Source organism: Myiozetetes cayanensis, unplaced genomic scaffold, assembly GCF_022539395.1.
Source record: "Myiozetetes cayanensis isolate MyiCay16 unplaced genomic scaffold, myiCay2020 scf22, whole genome shotgun sequence".
Classification (NCBI taxonomy): domain Eukaryota; kingdom Metazoa; phylum Chordata; class Aves; order Passeriformes; family Tyrannidae; genus Myiozetetes; species Myiozetetes cayanensis.
In genome coordinates this window covers 1,507,604-1,526,992 of record NW_026087434.1, presented here as the reverse complement: position 1 = coordinate 1,526,992, position 19,389 = coordinate 1,507,604, and the positions used below count along the sequence as shown (strand labels likewise).

General features: G+C 51.6%; 2 protein-coding genes across 4 annotated transcripts in view; one reads left to right on the top strand and one right to left on the bottom strand.

Moving 5' to 3' along the window:
- The window catches only part of SLC39A11 (solute carrier family 39 member 11), a 251,285-nt gene that overhangs the window by 42,804 nt on the left and 189,092 nt on the right, over nucleotides 1–19,389 (bottom strand). The window lies entirely within an intron of this gene.
- SOX9 (SRY-box transcription factor 9) lies at nucleotides 12,855–18,152 on the top strand. Its single transcript, XM_050319219.1, has 3 exons — nucleotides 12,855–13,745; nucleotides 14,700–14,953; nucleotides 15,452–18,152. The coding sequence occupies exons 1-3, from the start codon at nucleotides 13,315–13,317 to the stop codon at nucleotides 16,240–16,242; spliced, it is 1,476 nt and encodes a 491-aa protein (XP_050175176.1). The 5' UTR covers nucleotides 12,855–13,314; the 3' UTR covers nucleotides 16,243–18,152.

Sequence of the window (19,389 nt, the reverse complement as noted above, 5' to 3'; positions counted from 1 at the left end):
CAGCCCAGAACACGGTGTCGTGGCACACCCAGCACTCAGCTCCTCAAAAAGCCTGGCCATGACCTGTCACACTCCTGGTCACCACATTCCTGCAGCCTGTGCCAGTGCCACTGCAAAGGCTGGGACTCTCCAGCAGGCAAAACCAGCCCCAAAGATCAACAAGGTCACAGCATGTCACCCCCAGGGATTCACCAGCCCCGAAGGGTCTCTCCACCACAGCCAACCCCAGAGCTCACAGATGCACTTCACCCTGCTGAAGATCACAATTACAGGGGAAAAAAAGAAAAGGGCAGACAGGTGGCACACCCTCAGATAGAGAGGTTTTCATAATGGTTACACACTGGCCCGGGGCCAGCCCGCAGCTCTGAGAGCTCAGGGGCAGGACATGAACTCCACATTTCACAACTGGTCCCAGGCCTGCAGAGAGACCAGCCCAAACCCCACATTCAGGAGGCTGAAGTCAGATCTCAATCTGAATTTGGTGGCTTGGGCAAGTTTCAAGAATCACAAATTACCTCTACTTATTATTATTATTAATAATAAAGTGTTATTTCATGCAGGAGCCTTGAGGTTCATTGTGATCTGCAGACAAGTGGCTCGAGCAGGGGCAGAATGCACAGCTGGCAGGAGCAGGTGGGGTTTGCATTGTCTCCAGCAGCTCCCAGGGCCGAACTCTGCCTGAACTCCATGGTGGGAACACACCACGTGCAGGTCTGGGCACCATCCGAGCTCCACGTGAGCCCCCGGGCTGCAGACACTGAGCTCACCTTCCCCCTCCTGGCTGCACAACAGCAGCAGCTCAGCCTCCTGACCATGAGCACCACCAGGCTCGTCCCCTGTGTGACAACAAGCCCAGGGCTGGCTCCTGGTCTTGTGCCAGGGAAGAAATTTCACCAGCCAAGAGCAGGGCAAGGTCAGACACCAACCCAGTCTGGTGCCACCCACACTGCCCCAGTCTGCATCCCGCTGGGCTCTGGGGAAAACCTCTGTGAACATGGTTGTCTAGTTCTTCTGCTTGTACTGCCCTATTTTGGGAGTTTGTTTAGTGGAAGAAGAACCAAAATTGCAGAATAAATATGTTGCTTCAGCCTAAAAAAGGAGGCAGGGCTGGAGCCTGGGGAGGACCCATGGGTGCAGCTCTTTCCAACCCGACTTCCAACAGGTTTCCAAGGGCTCAGCCTGAGCTGCTGAGCATCCTCACACTGAGCCAGACCAAGCCAGCAAACCCCTCAGTGTTCCCCAGAAAAGCACCAGAGGATCAGTCTCGGTACTTCCCTTGCACTGCAAAGCCCCCCCCGTGACATCCAACCTGCACAGCCAGGTCGGGGAGATCAGACCCACACCTTCAAGCTGGAATTGCCCATCCAGTTCCTCAATCTCTTCCCAAAGGAGCCCTCATTTCCCATGGCTGGATGAACAACCCTCGTCCTGGCCAAGGACACCAAACCCTGGGCAGCCCCCGCCGCAGACGCTCAACGTCATCACTCTCAAGGAGTGGGTAATTAATGCTGAAAGGTGTGACTGCAGCCAAGCAGGCTGGCTAATCACCTCCTGATTCTGCCTAATCACCTCCTGATTTGCTCTGATGTCCCAGATCATTTAGAAATACAATCTGAAGGTGGTGGGAGGGACTCACCGGCATTCCTGTGGAAATGGAGGGTCCCTTTCCACTTCTAAACACTGCAACTTCCTTATTCAGCAGGCCAAGGCCAAGTTCCCAAGCTGAGGAACGTGGATGCATTTTGTTCCTGCAGCAGGTCAAACGTGGCTCTGCAATTCTGTGATCCTTTCTAGGGTACTGCATTAGCAGCTGGATGGAGAAAAACCACTTAGGGGTCAGTTTGGTATCTCTGCCTCTCTTAAATCATAAGAAAATACCCATTTCCTATTCCTACACTGCTGTAACACAGACCTGTCCCCCCCACGTGGACACAGCCAGACCAAGGCTGCTCAACTGGTGCAGCTCCGAGCACAAGCAAAGAACAGGAGGATGTGCCATAGCTTGGAGATCTCTTTATCACAGATTATCAGCTCTGTGGATCTTGCAAAGCCATTAAAGTGATGGATGACTGTGACTATTTTATGTCCAGAGATTCCACAACAAAACAGGGTTTTTTTTTAAATTCAGTACAAACCAAGCCCCTTGTCTCATGTACAGGGTATTCTATCAGTGCACTGTCTTGCAGATGGGTCAGATAAATTGCTGAGGTTGTGTTTGATGAGCTGGAGACCACAGGGAACCATCTGATTTGACCTCAGGGAACTGTCAGTGGCTCACTGAAACTCAGAGCCCCAAGGTCACCACAGCTGGGACCTCAGAGGAGTAGGTAGTGCTCAAAAATGACCCAGGATACAGCTGAAAACTTCTCCCCATCACCCAATCCTTATCCCACCCCCACATCCCTCCATCACCCAGTCCTCATCCCCAACAACGCTGCTGGTTTTATAAGCCAGGAGGGTCTGCACACCTTCCCCCCTCCCAGCCAGCCCTGAAGGGGGAGCACAGACACCGACCTGCCCTCTCCTCACACGGGAATCCTCCAGGCTGACCCTGCATCCCACAGGGCTGTTTGCTTTGGACGCCACGGGTCCGGTGTTCGTCAACCTGACCTTTCCTGCTTTCTCAGTCAACGGCCTCAGATCGGGCCAGGCAGGCACAAGATGTTGAAAATTAATCACCACCAGGGGCTGACGGGAAACTGCTTGATTGGAGAAGTGGCATCTGGTGGGAGCACCAGCCTCCTTTCCTCAGCTGGAGCGAAAACCCCTCAGGCTCTGCTAAAAACCCTCCCGGGGAGCAAAGGAACTCCCCAGCAGTGACACCCCCAGCTCAGAGTCAGCCAAAAGCACTCAGCACCCCACAGGGTCAAACCCCCAGGATAATCCTGAGCACTGGAGGGACTCAGCCAGCACTGACTCCCCTGGGACAGCCCTGATCGAGGGTGGCAGCACCAGCTTCATTTGCCCAATGCACCAGATTCCCCTAAAATAGCCCAAAAACACCTGATATTTGCCTAAAGAGCCTTACCCAGACAGAGAGGTCTCCTCTCACCCAGGGACACGCTCCACAGTCATCCCGTTGTCCTCTTGCCTTTTTCTTCCACAAATGCTGCCAGACCAGTAAGACTGGATTTGATTCTCCTCGGGAGATTTCTTTTTCTTTTTTTCTCCCTATCCCAAAATATCCTTCCTGCCCCAGTAATACAGAAAAAAATGTGGGTGTTTCTGTGCAGTTTCGGGTCATTTTGGAGACCTCAGATTTGTCACCTCTTCAGGGACTGTTGTTCAAGCTGTCTCAGAAAAAGAAACCTCATGGAAATGATTTGGCCTGGCCACCAAACCTGGACCATTTGACCCCAAATGATAAAGGGTCTGATTCTGGACAGTCTTTGAGCCAACTAAGGACAAATGATAAGGTGATAGATAAGCAGAGAACTAAATAAAAAGCCCAGGAGGAGCTGAATGTGCAGCAGGAAACAGGATCCTGCCCTCCTATGACTAGTCCTCGGTGCCTGTGGATTCCCTGGGGTCTAGTACAGAGAAGTGCTCACTGCTGTTCTTTTTCTCAGCAGTGTTTAATTGTATCTCTACAAATTACCCAAAAAAAAAATAAATTATTATTTCTTCAACATCCTCTTTGTCAGATTTGGCTGAAACTGGAGCAGGAATTCCAGAAAGAGACACAGGACACTGATGAGGGAGAAGGAGACACACATCCATACCTGTATCTGGTTTGGTTTGAGCTCAGACACAAAAGGGATGCTCAGAAGCCACGCTAATAGATTGAAAAAACCCAAACCCAGCTGTTTTCTAAAGAGCAAACATTCCCCACTGCCAGGCCCTGGGGCTGGTGGTAGGAGGACAGTCCCATCCCAGGCCTGGCAGAGCAGTGCTGTCCCAGCCAGAGCTGATCCCAAAATCCTCCTTTGTTTCTCAACTTCGAGTTTTCTTTGACTTTTTTTTTTCTTTTTTCTTTTCTTTTTTTTTTTTTTTTTTTTGCAAGGTAACAATACCTCCTTTCAGGCTCTGCCAAAGCCCTACTCAAGCCCACTCAGATAAGAGCTGGCAGGAAAGGTAACTGCCATCAATATTTTGGTGAATGTTAACTACCTGAGGACAGGCTGGGAGGGGGGGGATCCCAACAGTCGGTGTGAGCACCTGGGCTACGTTTAAAAACACCACATTAAAAGTCGTCTCCCTCCCCAGATCCCCCTGAATTCCCACCAGAGCCTCTCCAGTGGCTGCAAAGACAGCGCTTAGCGAGTCAGGACTGAGTCTCCAGTCGGGCTCCTCACCAAGGTACGTTCTCACGGCGCTTCCCTTGCGGCCCTTTCCTCTGCTCCACTCAAATATTAAAACATTGCCCTTCAGCCGGAGTTTACTTTGGAGAAGCGTGGCAAGCAGGACTCGTAGCCCTAAATTCTCAAGTGCAGGTTTCAGAATTAAAACGCTGACAAACAGAATAAAACCGAGCTGGGGACGTCTTTCTGCCTCCTCGCCGGAAGCTTTGTCTGGTCGGGGGCAGCACCTGCTTCCATCCTTTCCTTCCAAGGGAAAAAAAAATGGGTTTGTGTGTTAGGAGTAGGAACCCAGGATCACGATAAAGAGTGGTTTGAGACTGACAGCAAATTAAACTCCACGCCAAGGTATATATACACCGTTCGGAGACATATTTATAATGGGGTTTTTCCTAAACCCAGAAAATATAATGATATTCTGTCATGCACTCTGAGACTTTCTGTGTTATTATTAAGACATAGCAAACATTTCTAGGTAGAAAAACTGGGAGCCTGGAGGGTGTTATTCTCAGAATAAACTTTTCCCACTTAGCAGCAGGATGAGTTTTTTTCTCATGTTCGTGCAAAAAAAAAAAAGTATGATTTTTGCCAAGCTAAATGGCCAGAGCATATTTCTAATCTGTCACAGGTAGGAGAGGCAGGTAGAGAGACAGATTCAGAAAAACCAGCACTCCCTGCCCTCCCCAGTTCTGCTTTTCTATCTCCTGCTCCTTTGCTCCAGTAATTTTAACACCAGGAGTGTTAAGCTATTTTTCTTCTCACCATAAGCTGCTCCTGCGACAGCCCTTCCTGCTTCCTTGCCACTCCAGCAAAGTAGGAGGAAAACTGAACAAATGCTCCTCCCCTGCAAATTGTTAAATGGAAAGTAAATAAATAAACTGATTAAAAAGCAGTTCTGTTTATGGATCATGGAGTGATTCAGAGAGAAATTAAAGCAGCACCTCTTGGCTGCCCAGAGCCCGAGCAGCTCCCGGGCTGTCCTGCCTCTTGTCCCTCCAGGATGGGATGGAGAGCTGGATCTGGGTCCAGCCCCAGGGCAGGCATTTAAAATCAGCTGGAATTTCGTTTCAGCACCTCCTGGACAAGCCTTGTGGTCCTCACCACGGAATTACCAGCACGGGGCAAAAAACGGGAAGGCAAGGGGGGAAGCCTCGGGAACGTGTCAGGGATGCTGGGAACAACCCACCAGCCCTGAGTGCCCGGTGCCAGCAATGCCATCCAGCTGCCACCACCAAAAACAGGCACCTTAAAAATCCCTTGGAAGGCTTTTCCCAGTGGAAAAGGAGGCTGGGAGCTGCTGCACCCTCAGCATCCGTGGGGAGCAGGAAAACGGCGTCCCACACTCGGCAGCAGCTGGGAAAAGGCTCAGTGCTCACTCCTGGGGCTGCATCCCATTCCTAAGGGATGGAGAGACACAAACACATCCAACTGCAGAGAGACCAGGGAAAACTGGGCCCAAATTTCAGCAGAACGAGCCCAGAGCGTGGTGGGTTCGGCACCCCCAGGGTGGCATCGGGCACGGGATGGATGGGACTCACTCAAAACCAGACACCGAGAAGGAAGCAGACACCTGAGCACCCCCTTCCCCACAGCCCCGGGCCAGAAATACAGCACAAACCACCAAAAAATTATCTAAATTCTTAGACACGTCTTAAGATTTATGGCCTATGCAAAATAAAATATTTATACAGTGCCTGGGCACAAAGTTCTGCACTTGGCATAGAGAGAGGACAGCAAGACCCAGCTCTAGGGCTGCCTGCATACGTGAGTCTGTCTTTAAATATATATATATATAACTAAAACAAATCCCTGTTTATTACTCAGTAGAGAAAACTGCAGGTTTTTTTACATAAATAATCCCAGTGTAAATAAACTCCCCACCCTGAGCAAACTCAAAGTGATCCCATAGCAGATTTCTCTATTTTTCAAATAAATCATCGTTCCACCCCAACATGGGCCTGGCAGCTAGAATTTCCAAATCACTCAGGAGCAGCGCTGGGATGGGAGCTGGAAACAACCCAAACAAACAATTTTACAAGTTCCAGAAGCTGGCCCCCCTCCCCAACCAAACCTCCTCCCGTATCCACCACCCTCCCCATTTCTTTTTTTTTTTTTTTTTTTAATTTCTCTTTTAAATTTGACGAGCGGGAGGGGTGGGCGCTGCCACTGGCCCATAGGAAATCGGTGACCCAGGGACATCTGCAAGCCATTAGGACACAGACTTCAGGTAGCTCCCAGAAACACGTGCTGTCCACATTACACCCTCCAAGTATATTTCCACAACTTTACTTCTCCAAATAAACAGTCGGGCTCTCCCTGCATTAGCGAGGAGCTGCACAAACAGGTAGAGAGAATGGCAGTTTTATTCCCCTTTCCAGTTCTGATGGATTTCTTGTAAGCTGTTGCTGGGCTGTGTAATTTGAACTATTGCTTGGGAAAACATAATAGGGCCGGTTTAAAATTACGGCCGTTTATTTGTGTGGATGTGAGGATGGAACATCGCGCGGGGTCCGCACAGCGGGTTAATTCACGCTGCACCCGACCCGCTGCTCACACAGGGGTGCTGTGTGGGACAAACGGTCAAAATAAAGCTGGAGGGGTGTAAAAATCAGGATCCACCAGGGGGTTATGTTGGAGTGGAGAGATTGGGGTGGGGTTTTTTTTAAATTTATCAAGCGGGTTTTGTACCTTCTGCAGAAATTCTGCTTCTCTTTAACCTCGCCCAGAGAGGTTTCACGACGCCCAGAGGGGACGTGTGGCTGATGGCACAGCGACCACAGACTGTGACACTGATGGTGTGCCATTCATTTACAGAAAAAAATGGACAAAAACAGGGAGAAGACGATGGTGATCAACTTGCTTCCAGCATTCCCCCCAGGGATTTTTTTCCTTTTCTGGAGAGCTCACATTGTTATGAATGAAAACCCTGTCCTTTGTCCTCATTACTGGAGCTTTGCTTTTGGCTTTGATCACTTTCCCCCCCCCGAGTGATTCGAACCAGATTGATTTATCTTTGCATCTGATGGAGAACCACTTCCAGCCCTGGCTGACATCCGGGGGATGCTGTGCCTGGAAAACACGGCAAAGCCACCGCCAGCAGCAGAACAGGCACCGCTGCTCAGGCCAAAAGTACTCCCACAAGTTAAGGGTGCACTTTAGTGGGGGGAGAAGAAGAAGAAGAAGAAGAAATTTATAATAATGCTCCTCTTTTTCTCTTAGGAGGAAAAAAAAAATCCCTTTGGGAAGGAGGGAAAAAAGCCACTTTGGGGAGGGTATTTCCATCCCGATTTAACCGAGACGGATAAATTTTCCCATCTAGCCAAGCTTGCAGAGCTTGGAGCCAAAACGCCTGCGAGCAAATAAATAAACAAATAAATAGATAAATAGATAAATAAATAAATAGATAGATAGATAAATAAATAAATATATTAATATTCCCCCCCTAAATGTAGCACTTTAATCTCCAGAAGTGGGGAAAAAAAAAAAAAAAAAAGAACAAGAGCGTTTGTGAAGTCCAAGGTTGCGCGCGGTGGTTTCCAGCTGTGGGAGAAAGGGAAGGGAACAGCAAAGAGGTTCTTTCTCCTCGCTATGGTGGAGGCTGTGCCGGAGCCAGGGAATGTTCAAACTCCTCCGGAGCTCGGAGATCCCGACTCCAAAATGGGAGTGAGGATAAATCCGCCCCTGGGTTTCCCTGAGGGGGAGCAGCTCCGCAAACTGGGGAGCTGCCCATCAGCACTGGTATTTCTTGGTGGAAAAGCAAAAAAAATCCCCATTTTTCACCTCTTTTTCTCAGATTTTTTTGCACTTCCAAAGCTTTTTTCCAAGGGAAAACAGCCTTTCTCTCCTCACAATTCCTTTTCCGACGCCTCCAGGACTCACCCTAATCCCGACTCCCTCCCCAGCAGGATCTGGCCCCCCGGCAGCTTCGCCTTCCCAGGATGATTTTTTAAGTGGTAAATAAATCTCCACACGATTTCAAGCGCCGCTGCTTGACCAGCCACGATGAGTGTGCAGATATTTAATAGCTAAAACAGACAGACGTGGTCACATTAACGCTGCCACCCAGCCTGGAAATAATGGGGATCATTTCCCCACAGCGCAGGGATCGTTCCTCTGAAACTCCTCAACTGCTTTCACTTCGCTCTACAGAGCGAGTCCATCAAGGTGGGATTTTTAGTCATGATTTAAACCCAAATATCTTTCAGCCACTTTGCCTTGGATTCTTCAGGCTCCTGGTTACCTTATATATAGAAAAAAGGGGGAAAAAGTGCCTGTCCTCCAGTTTTTTCACCCATTCCAAGGTCAGGATTTGCCAAGCTTAAATCACACACTGCGTTGTCTTCAGCTCGGGGTGCAGCAGCTTTTGAGGGCCATGTATTAGCACCACAAGGCAGAAAAACAAACTATAAAAATTAATACAACGACATAAATATAAAATACCATGGAACTCTTTGCTGGATTTACAAAATTAAAGACAATTCTGCCCCCAGTACGTCACCCATCAGCTACTGCCCTTTATCTCCTTTTTTTTTTTTCACTGTGCAATGACCTTCTGATAAGGCCGTGCCAGAATATGCCTGAGAAACGCTGGGGCTTTTGAAAAATAAATAGATACAGCACAAAAAGGGACAGGAGCACAGCTCTGTGCAAACCCTGCTGGGGAGGCCGTGGCAGAGGTGTCCAACACCTCTGGACCAGCTGGAATATGACATGGTGTCAAGGGCCGCCTCAGAAGGGGGTCAGCACCAACCCCGTGTCCTTGGGATGAGTTTCATGGGAGAGAAATCCATACTGTGTTAACACAGCAACACCTGGATTGGCACAACGTGGGATCCCTGCCCTGGAGAAGCGGGGATGGGAGAAAAATTGACTCAAACACGAACATTTTGTGCCGCGCGTGAGAACGTCGAGCGGCGACAAAGGACACGGCTGAGCCCTCCCTGCTCACAGCCCTCCTGCAGCACAGGGGGAAAAGCCAAAGTGTGGGAGTACTGTTGTGGTTGGTGGGACTCAGCACTGCTCACACACTGAATGAAATGTCACTGTTTGGGAGCAGGGGACAGAGGGAGCGATAATTATTACCCTGCAATCAGCACCTCCCCTGCCGAGAGCCGCGTCCAAAGACACGGGACAAAACCATCCTGGATAAAGTCAAAGGCATGGTCCCACCTGGAGTTTCACATTGTGTGCTGCTGATCAGTGATTGATACAGCTTTGGTATCAAAATTGAGAGATATAGTGCGGGAATGCCTTTGTTTCAGAGATCTCCACTCTGAGCCGAACCTTCCCGTCTTGCGCCCGTTGCTCTCTGTGAGCAGGGAAAGTTTTTCCCTGGACAGGGAGGCAGCTCCAGCTTCTCCCTGGATTTCTCACCCACTGGGGGAGAGAGGTTTGTGGCAGGCACTGCTGGCCCATATGAGGTCAGAGGGGACGGGGTGACATCACAACATCCCTGGCGAAGCCGCCGCCTGTCCAACACCCACCCCATGGCCGGGGGGGTCGGAGGAGAGGCTGGACCTCATCAGGCAGCTGGATCAAACCCCCCCAGATCCCACCAAACACCAACAAACCAGAGCTTATTCCAGCACAAGTGATCTGATGCCCATCAATACTGTGAGTTCTGAGGGAAAAACCTCCCCCCAAAAGCCCCACACGGTGCTGTTCCCTCTGCTGCCGAAACTCCCGTCTCCTCCACTCCACTTGGGAAGATTATTTCCTAAAAAACAGTGATTTGATTTAGCACGAGGCAGGGAAAAAAACCCCATCAAACGAGGGCTCTAATCCTCGCTAACAATCTCTCCTGATATCTGAGCTCGCCACTCAGGGTAAAACAATGTTAATTCTTTCAAAAGAAAAGAAAACTTCCATCCTGACGGGAAAGCAGCAGCAGCTCAGCCGCTCCAAAGGAAACTTCTAACCCTGCGAAATGACTGTGATTAATCAGCTTGTCCACGTTGTCTAAATAGTCCATCGAACGGGAATTAAAAATAATAATCCAGAAATTATAAAATCACACGCAATAACTGGAAAGCTCTTTCCCATTTCTCTTTTGTTTATTGTTCAAACTTGTCAAACCACTTTCTTTGGTTAAAACAGGCTGTTCGGGGATGAAAAGGCAGAGTCCCTTTCAGCAGATGGACTTTCAGAATGAAAAATGTTCTAATTATTACACTTTTCATTAAATCAATTATCCTCCCAAATTGTTCTTGTGTTTATCTCTGCCAGTCAGCAGCAAAGCCATGGAACAATCTGTTGTCACCATATTTTTCTCCTCCAGGTACATTTGTTCAGATTTTTGCTACAGCAGCTCCAGCTGAGATAAGAACAATCTACTGCCTGCGTTTTCTTTGATGTTCTATAACAAACACATATATTAAACGAGATTTGTTGAGCTGAATTCCATCATGCACTAGCCTAGAGCCGAAATTACCAAGGGAAAACCATTCAGAATTACCTCTTTTGCTCTAAATTTGCCTGTTTCACCACAAATAACGATACAAAACTCAGCGGATCTTCTCCAGGACCACTGAATATTTAGCAAAGTAAAGAAATATAACGCTGGGAAAAGCGTCCTCCGTGTTTCAGGCACAAGAAACCCAAAATTCTCACGAGGAAAAACCCCACAGTCCCCCTGTTCCTTCAGACAAAGGCTCTGGAAAGAGGACAGACACTTACCTTTAAACTCACCCAAAGAAAAAACTACTTCCCAAAAGTTTGCAAGCAAAAAAAAAAAAAAAGAAAAGATGATGATGATGATAATAATAATAAATAATAATCTCAGGGAAAGCTAAAGACAACTAGGGTCTACCAGGGAGAAAGTTTCAACTGCATTTATTCAGAGCTCCTTCCCCGCTGCCTTTTTCCTTTTTTTTTTTTCTTTAATATACTTTTTTTTTTTTTCACGTGCCGTTTCCAGTACCTTCAACCCCCCTCGTTAAGGTGACGGGGCGACAGTCGCGATAGGGGATCCCCGCCGGGACACGGCCCCGAGCAGCCACTGCCCCGAGGATTGTCCGGCGGGACAAAGGCTGCAAATTAAAGCAGCAAATTAAAGCAGCTTCGATAAAGCCCCAACTTTAACGCTCGAGTTGAAATGAAAAATTATGGGCTGCGTAGTTTGTAAAGGGAGAACCAGGCGAAGGTCTCTCCCCCCCGACCACGCTGCGGAGCCCAGGGCGAAGGGGAGGGAGGCGGGAAGGGGGGGGCAGCTTGTCTTGGAGCTGCCTTCGCACTCAGCAGCTCCCACCAAATCCCCCCCTCCCGGGACCTTCAAAACGGGATCTGCTTTACTGCCCACCTAGATAACGACTTAGAGTGACCCCTCCGCATCCAGCATCCCTCAGGTTTAATCCTTATCCGCGCGGAAGAGCCGTTTGCTCGTGAAAATGAGACCGTGTGATCCACAGAAACCCATAAAGATTATTTCTATTGAGAGAACTATTTGCGTTCATCCGCAGATAACGCCGGGAAGCTCCCGGCGCTCCTTCGCTTATGCCGGTTTGTTTCGGTGACAAAAAAAGTCGGGCAACTCGGCAAAACTTTTTTTTTTTTGGAAGAAGGAGGGTGGAGGCCGCTCCTTCCCCCGCCGCGGGGGCTCCAGCGTGGGCTGGTGCGGGACGGGGATGCGGGAAAGAGATGCGGGAAAGCCGAGCCCGGTCCGGCCCCCGCGGGGAAGGACGAGACGGGACCAGCGGGCTGAGAAACAGATATGCAGGAATAAATATAAAGCGATATTGTATCAGCATATAATAAATGGAGTTATAAAGAGAAATAGTAATAATGATAATGATAATAATAATAATAAAGGGGGGATGCGGCGGTGTCGCAGCGCGGGACGCCCCCAAAAAAACTTTTTAAAAAGCGGGGAAAAAAATTAAATTAAATTTAAAAAAAAAAAGCGATTCGGGGTATTTTTTGGGGGTAGTTTAGCTTTCCCCCCCACCACCACCACCCCCTCCGCCCCGGCGGGGGCGGCACCAGGACGGGACGGACCGACACCCTCCCCCCCAATCCCCCGCCAACCCCCGCTCCCTTTGAGCCGTTCCTGAGCCTCTGGCGCCCTCTCGGGACGGGCGCGGGTCCCGCCGACACCGAGGGGGGAATAATTCGCGGGGACCCCCAATAACACGACGAAAGCAGCAGCGATGGGCAGAGCGGAGCGGGGGTACTCCCCGCTCCGCTCTGCCCATCGCTGCTGCTTTCCCGGGAGCTGCAGGACTGGGATGGGATGGGATAAGAGGGAATTGGGGGGAAGGAGGGGAGGGAAAGGGGAGGGAAAGGGGTGTCCCACGCGCGCTCCCGCGGCCCTCCCGCTTCCCCTCCCCGCAGAAGCCCCGCCCCCTCCGCGCGCTCCCCTCCCTCCCCCGTCTCCCAGCCAATGGCCGCCTCCGCTGCCCCCGCGCGCCGCGCCCCCATTGGCTGATCTCGGCCTCCCACTCCACCACCCCCACGCGCGGCCCCGCGCGGGTGGTGGGGAAGGGGAGGGGGGGGGGGGGTCCCGCTTCTTAAAGGCGCGGCCCCCGCGCAAAGAGCCGCAGAGCCCGCGCTGGAGACCGGCGGGGCTGCCCTTTTCCCCAACCTTCCCTTTTCCCCCCTATTCTCCTGCCCCCCTTCAGCAGCGAACACGGGGCCCTGGCGCACGGAGAGGAAAGGAAAAAAAAAAAAAAAGTTTTCTCCTTCTTCTTCTTCCCCTTCTCGTTTTGGAATTTTTTGGAGGGTTTTTTTCCCTTTTTTTTTTTTGACTGAAAAGTAATAAAAAAAGTTTTCGCCAACTTTTTTTTTTCTTATCCTTATTCTCTTTTTTTTCCCTAATTTTTTTCCCGACTCTTTCTTACCCCCCCTCCCCCGCCGCTTCGTTTCTTCCCTAAGTTTTGCCCTTTTTTTTTTTTAAACTCTTCCTTTTTTTAACTCTTCCCCGCCCACTTAGCCCTCGAATTTTTCAGTTTTCTTTAAAGAAAAAAAAAAAAAGCAAAACTTTTTTTTCGTCCCTTGATCCCCCCCTCGGCCGCTTTCTCGCATGAATCTCCTCGACCCTTTCATGAAAATGACAGAAGAGCAGGACAAATGTATCTCCGACGCCCCCAGCCCCACCATGTCGGATGACTCCGCCGGGTCCCCCTGTCCCTCTGGATCCGGGTCGGACACGGAGAACACCAGACCCCAAGAAAACACCTTCCCCAAGGGGGACACGGACCTGAAGAAGGAGAACGACGAAGACAAGTTCCCGGTGTGCATCCGGGAGGCGGTGAGCCAGGTGCTGAAGGGCTACGACTGGACGCTGGTGCCGATGCCGGTGCGGGTGAACGGCTCCAGCAAGAACAAGCCGCACGTGAAGAGACCCATGAACGCCTTCATGGTGTGGGCGCAGGCGGCCCGCAGGAAGCTGGCGGACCAGTACCCGCATCTGCACAACGCCGAGCTCAGCAAGACCCTGGGCAAGCTCTGGAGGTGAGCGCGGGGCCGGGACGCGGGATGATGCTGGGGCGGGGGGACCGCGGGATGCTGCGGGGGCTGCGGATGCAGAGCCCGCTCCAGCCTGGACCAGCGCTCACGGGAGGGAGAGGATGTTCCCAGCCTGGAAGAGTCGCTGAAAACTTTTGCATGTGCTGGCGAACTTGCTTGGCGCAGGAGAAGCCAGAATAGTAGGGGGAAACCAGGGAAAGCGGTTCCGCGTGGCCGCCTTCTGGTCTTGGAAGTGATTTCTTTTGCCCGAGCGATGCTCGGGGTGGAGGGGGACCGTGCGGGGGCTGGCGGAGCCCCCCGGGCCGTGCGAGCGGGGGCTGCCCCGGCCGCTGTTTGTTTGTGCTCCCGGGTCCGGAGGAAATGATGGGTTTGGGGATTGCATCAGCTCGGCCCGGGAGGGGAGGGGGTGCGGGAGGGGCGATGCGGGAGGGGGCGGCGGTGCCAAGCCCCGGTGGCGGGCGGGTGGGTGGCGGCGGCGAGTGGCGCATGGCCGGGTGCCCTCCGACTGCCAAAATAAGGCAGGGAGGGGAGAAAACAGAAGGCAAGTGAGTCACCTGGCCGACACGCACTCTGACTGCACAAGGGGGCGGGAGGGGGGGAAATCCTAAATTTGTGGCAGGAGGAGAAATGGGTGAGCAAACCTGGCCCTGGCAGGCAGCGATGGGGCTGTCCCCAAAGCACCTGGGGACAGGGACATGTGCCCACGGGGTGGGGAGGGCGAGGGCTGGACCCCGGTGCAGCTCCTGCACCTCTCGTCCTTCCACTGAAGCGACCTGAGGGGTGACAACCAGCGAGTGCCCCAGGCAGGGGGCTCAGCACCTTGGGGGGCTTTGCATCGCCAGTGGGGGGATCCGGGGGAGCGACGTGAGCTGGTTTTAACGCGCTAATGCCCCCCCTGAGCCGCAACTGACCCCTCACATCCCTCCTGTGCCCCCCCAGGCTGCTGAACGAGAGCGAGAAGCGTCCCTTCGTGGAGGAGGCCGAGCGGCTGCGGGTGCAGCACAAGAAGGACCATCCCGACTACAAGTACCAGCCGCGGCGGAGAAAGTCGGTGAAGAACGGGCAGTCGGAGCAGGAGGAGGGCTCGGAGCAGACCCACATCTCCCCCAACGCCATCTTCAAGGCGCTGCAGGCCGACTCCCCGCAGTCGTCCTCCAGCATCAGCGAGGTGCACTCCCCCGGGGAGCACTCGGGTAGGTACCCACGCACCCACGAGGCGTTTTGAGGGGGAGACAGGCGCAGCTACAGCTACCTAAGCTACCTAAGGAAAGTTGCAGCCCGAACCAGCTGGGATTGGGCAAGGGAGGGAAAAGGAGACCCAGAGATGCAGTGAGAAGGTGGGGCAGCTGCATCAGGAGAGGGGGCAGAGCTGCCCACAAGCTTTGCCCGTGGCACGGGCACGTGCCACTGCAGCCACTTCCACCCCCCACTGCACGTGGGAAAGTTGCACTTTTAAACAAATAAATAAATAAATAGAAAGCACCCTAAAAACTTTGGCCCACGTCACGGCTCGTGTCTCAGGGCTCAGTTGTTTCACCCGGCGCAGGAGGCTGGTGCTGACAGGGCTCAGGTCTGTGCCCCCCACACAGCGGCAGCCCCTGTTCCCCTGCCCCCCGTGGGTGGGTTCACCATTGACTGCCTTACCACAGCGACACCCCCCTCACCCCTGTCCCCCTTCCTTCCTCCCACAGGGCAATCGCAGGGCCCCCCCACGCCCCCCACCACCCCCAAGACGGACGCGCAGCCGGGCAAGCAGGACCTGAAGCGGGAGGGCCGCCCCCTGCCCGAAGGCGGCCGGCAGCCCCCCCACATCGACTTCCGAGACGTGGACATCGGGGAGCTGAGCAGCGACGTCATCTCCAACATCGAGACCTTCGACGTCAACGAGTTCGACCAGTACCTGCCGCCCAACGGGCACCCGGGGGGCCCGGCCGCGCACGGCCAGCCCGGCCAGGTCACCTACACGGGCACCTACGGCATCAGCAGCACGTCGGGCTCCCCGGCCGGCGCCGGCCACGTGTGGATGTCCAAGCAGCAGCCGCAGCCGCCGCAGCCCCCGGCGCAGCCGCAGCCCCCGGCGCAGCACGGGCTGCCGGCGCTGAGCGGGGAGCAGGGCCCGGCGGCGCAGCAGAGGACGCACATCAAGACGGAGCAGCTCAGCCCCAGCCACTACAGCGAGCAGCAGCAGCACTCCCCGCAGCAGATCAACTACAGCTCCTTCAACCTGCAGCACTACAGCTCGTCCTACCCCACCATCACCCGCTCCCAGTACGACTACACCGACCACCAGAACTCCAGCTCCTACTACAGCCACGCCGCGGGGCAGGGCAGCGGCCTCTACTCCACCTTCACCTACATGAACCCCACGCAGCGCCCCATGTACACCCCCATTGCAGACACTTCGGGGGTCCCCTCCATCCCCCAGACCCACAGCCCGCAGCACTGGGAACAGCCCGTCTACACGCAGCTCACCAGGCCCTAAAGCCGCGGAGAAAAGCGGGAGAGAAGAAAAAGAAATTTAAAAAAACAAAAAAACAACAACAACAAATAAAACAAAACAAAATAAAAGAATCAGAAAAGCGTGAAAGCAGCGAGAGGAACTTCCTCAGACTTTTTTTTTTCCTTCTCTGAAATTGAAATAATGATTAAAAAAAAGACGCTCAAGTGAAAGCTGGCGGGGAGGAGAGAGCGCCTCGAGCCTTCTGCACTACAGCATCCTCCAGGCCCCGCTGAGAGCCAGCAAAACTCGGTACACGCTTGCCAAGGACTGGACTTGAACTCTGCTTCCAGCATGGAGAGGAGATTCCTACCCAACCCACCCAGCTGTCTTGTTCTCTTGGACTTTTGTAATGAATTTTTTTTTTTTAGCAGTAATTAAAGAAAAAAAAAAAAAAAGAAAAAAAATGGGGGGTAAAAAAAAAAGAGAAAACTCAGAGTCCTCTGTGAGGAATATTCTCTATTTTAAATATTTTTAGTATGTACTGTGTATGATTCGTTACCAATTCGAGGGGATTTATACGTATTTTTTAGAGATTTTTTTGAAAAGGCTCTTATTTTTCCAACAGCTAAAAAGAAAAAAAAAAATGACACTTAGTGGAGCAGCGCTAGGCTTTCTTGCAGTCAGAGGTATTTTTGTATAGATAAGTGTCTTTTTTTTTTTTCCTCTAAAAATAAAACTAAACCAGCGTGCTTTGGACCTGGGAACCAAGCTCTGTACGTGGGCAGCGCTGAGACTGCGCAGGGACCAGCACGGGAGAGGCTTTATTTTTCTAACTCAAGAGCGAAAACCAGCCAGGAGAAGAGTTTCACTTTATTTTTTAACAACCTTGAGCCTTAAGAGAAACAAACAAACAAACAAAAGAAAAATTAAAAGCAAAAATCTGCTCCCAAGCAGCCCGAGGTGCTGGGGAGAAGCCTTAAAACAGCCCTGTGAGAGTCACCGGGGCCAGCTCTGCCTGTCCCTGGGCTGGGGGGGCTCAGCTCGACCTCCTCCGGGCACCCCCGGCCTGATGCAAAGCCCATCCAGGGGCTCCTCTCTGCCTGCAGGACGTCACAGATATTTTAAATTATTTATTTTGGGAGAAGAGCAGTTTTTAATCACAATTTCCCTCGTTTTTTTTTTTTGGTTTGATCTCCCCTCTGGTTTAAGTCCTTTCAAAAGCGATTGCATTAGTCGGAGCATTATTTGGAAGGTAACCGTGCCTGTTAAATTATGGTCTTAAACTGTAACCAGTCCTTTATTTATCTCTTTAATTCTTTTTTTTGTCGTTGTTGTTATTATTATTATTATTATTCTTTTTGGAATCTGTGTCCTGGGTTTGTACAAACTTGTGCTCTTCCTTTTTTTGGTTTTGGTTTTTTTTTCTTTTTTTTTTCTTTTGTCTTAAGGATAAACTGGAAAAAAAAGAATAAGATTTGTACAAACTAAAGATTGCAAATGTAGCGTATCACTGAATCATTTGCCTTGTTTTCTGCCTCAGCTCTCTGGGACACACGAGCTCGTGCGAGGACGAGACCCAAGGCCCCGGCCCTGCCCGGGGGTGGCTCCGTTTTAGCCTTCCACCCCCCAAAACTGCCTTCAGAGCTGGGGGGACACTGACTTTGGTGAAGCTGTGGCTGAACAGTTAAGGATTGCTTTTTAAAAAAGACAGCAAACTTTTTTTATTTAAAAAAAATGATATATTTGTTAACAATTTTTTTTTTTAGGGATTCAGTAGAAGAGAAAAAAAATCTTAAAGCACTCTTATAATATGGCATCTTTCTATTTCTGTATAAAAGCAGATCTTTTTAAAGTATTTCTGTAACTTAAAAGACCTGTCATTTAAATCATATTTTGTCTTTAGGTAAGTTTGGTTTGGTTTGTTTGCAAGATCCTTCTCTCTGTGAAACTTACCTTTTTTTTTTTTTTTTTTTTTTTGTATATTATTGTTTGCAATAAATATACATTGTATTAAAAGTTAAATGATGCCCCAGGTGTCTGATTCATTATCAGCCTCCAAGGAGCACTGGGGCCAAGCTGGAGCCCCAGGATGGTTTTGGGTTCATTGATGGGGTTTGGGGCGTCCCCCCCTCTTTTATCAGGGCAGGTCCTGAGCTCAGCATCCCAAGGAAACCAGAGCCAGGGGATAAATGGGAGCTGGAGATGAGTAAAACCAGACTGGACAGTTCAGGGAGTGAGCTCCAGAGGCGACAACTGAGCTCCAGCTGTCCCCAAGCCCCACTGGCTCTGACCCCTCTCCCTGGGTTGTCTGCTCTGAGCTGCCTGGCTGGGGGGGATGCTGAGCACCAGATGAGGGGAAAGGCTCTCAGGTCATTCCCATAAAACTGCTGCAATCCTCCAATCCTCCCAAGTACAACCCCATCAGCCCAGACTGAGCAAAAAGCCAAAATCTCCTGAAGAGCTGAGCAGGACGTGTATCATCCTCAAGGATCAATGTCACTGCTCATCCCCAAGCCACGGTCCCCCAGAGACACAGCACAGACACTCCAGGAAGGAAACACCCCCCCAGCTCAGCCAAACATTGCTTTTCCTATCAGATCCATGCCAAATAAATCACTAATCCAACCCTACATAGTCTCTACCCCCCCACTGGTCCTCTGAGGCAGCTCAGGGTGCTCTGGGCAGGCCCCAGCCCGTGGCTTTGCCACCTCACCCCTCTGCTGCTGTCACTGCAGAGCTCGCTGGTGACACAAGTCTCTGCAGGTCCCCTCCCCGACTGTCCCTCCAAGGCCATGGTTTTCACATGTGAAAACTCCTGCAAAAACGTCCCAGCCTGCCCCAGACTCCACGAGGAGCAGCAGCTGGCACAGGGCAGCCCCAACACCAGAGCTGAGCTGCTGTGGGGCCCCTCGAGGCACAGCACACACCCCCATCACCCCAGACTGCTCAAACACCACTTTGCCAGCAGTTTGTCCTCTCTGGACTCTTGCCCTGGCTGAAAAGCCACTCTGATCCCAGCAGTGAGAGCTGCCCTGGAGCCTGGGACACAGCTCACTGCAGCACACGGAGCTCAAGGCCGCCACACAAAGCCTGCACACCGGTGGGAGATGTTTTTACACTTCAGCCGGTTCCCTGCCAGGGATTCATTTACTCTGAGCTTTAGCTGGGGTCGGTGTCACTCCACCTGTG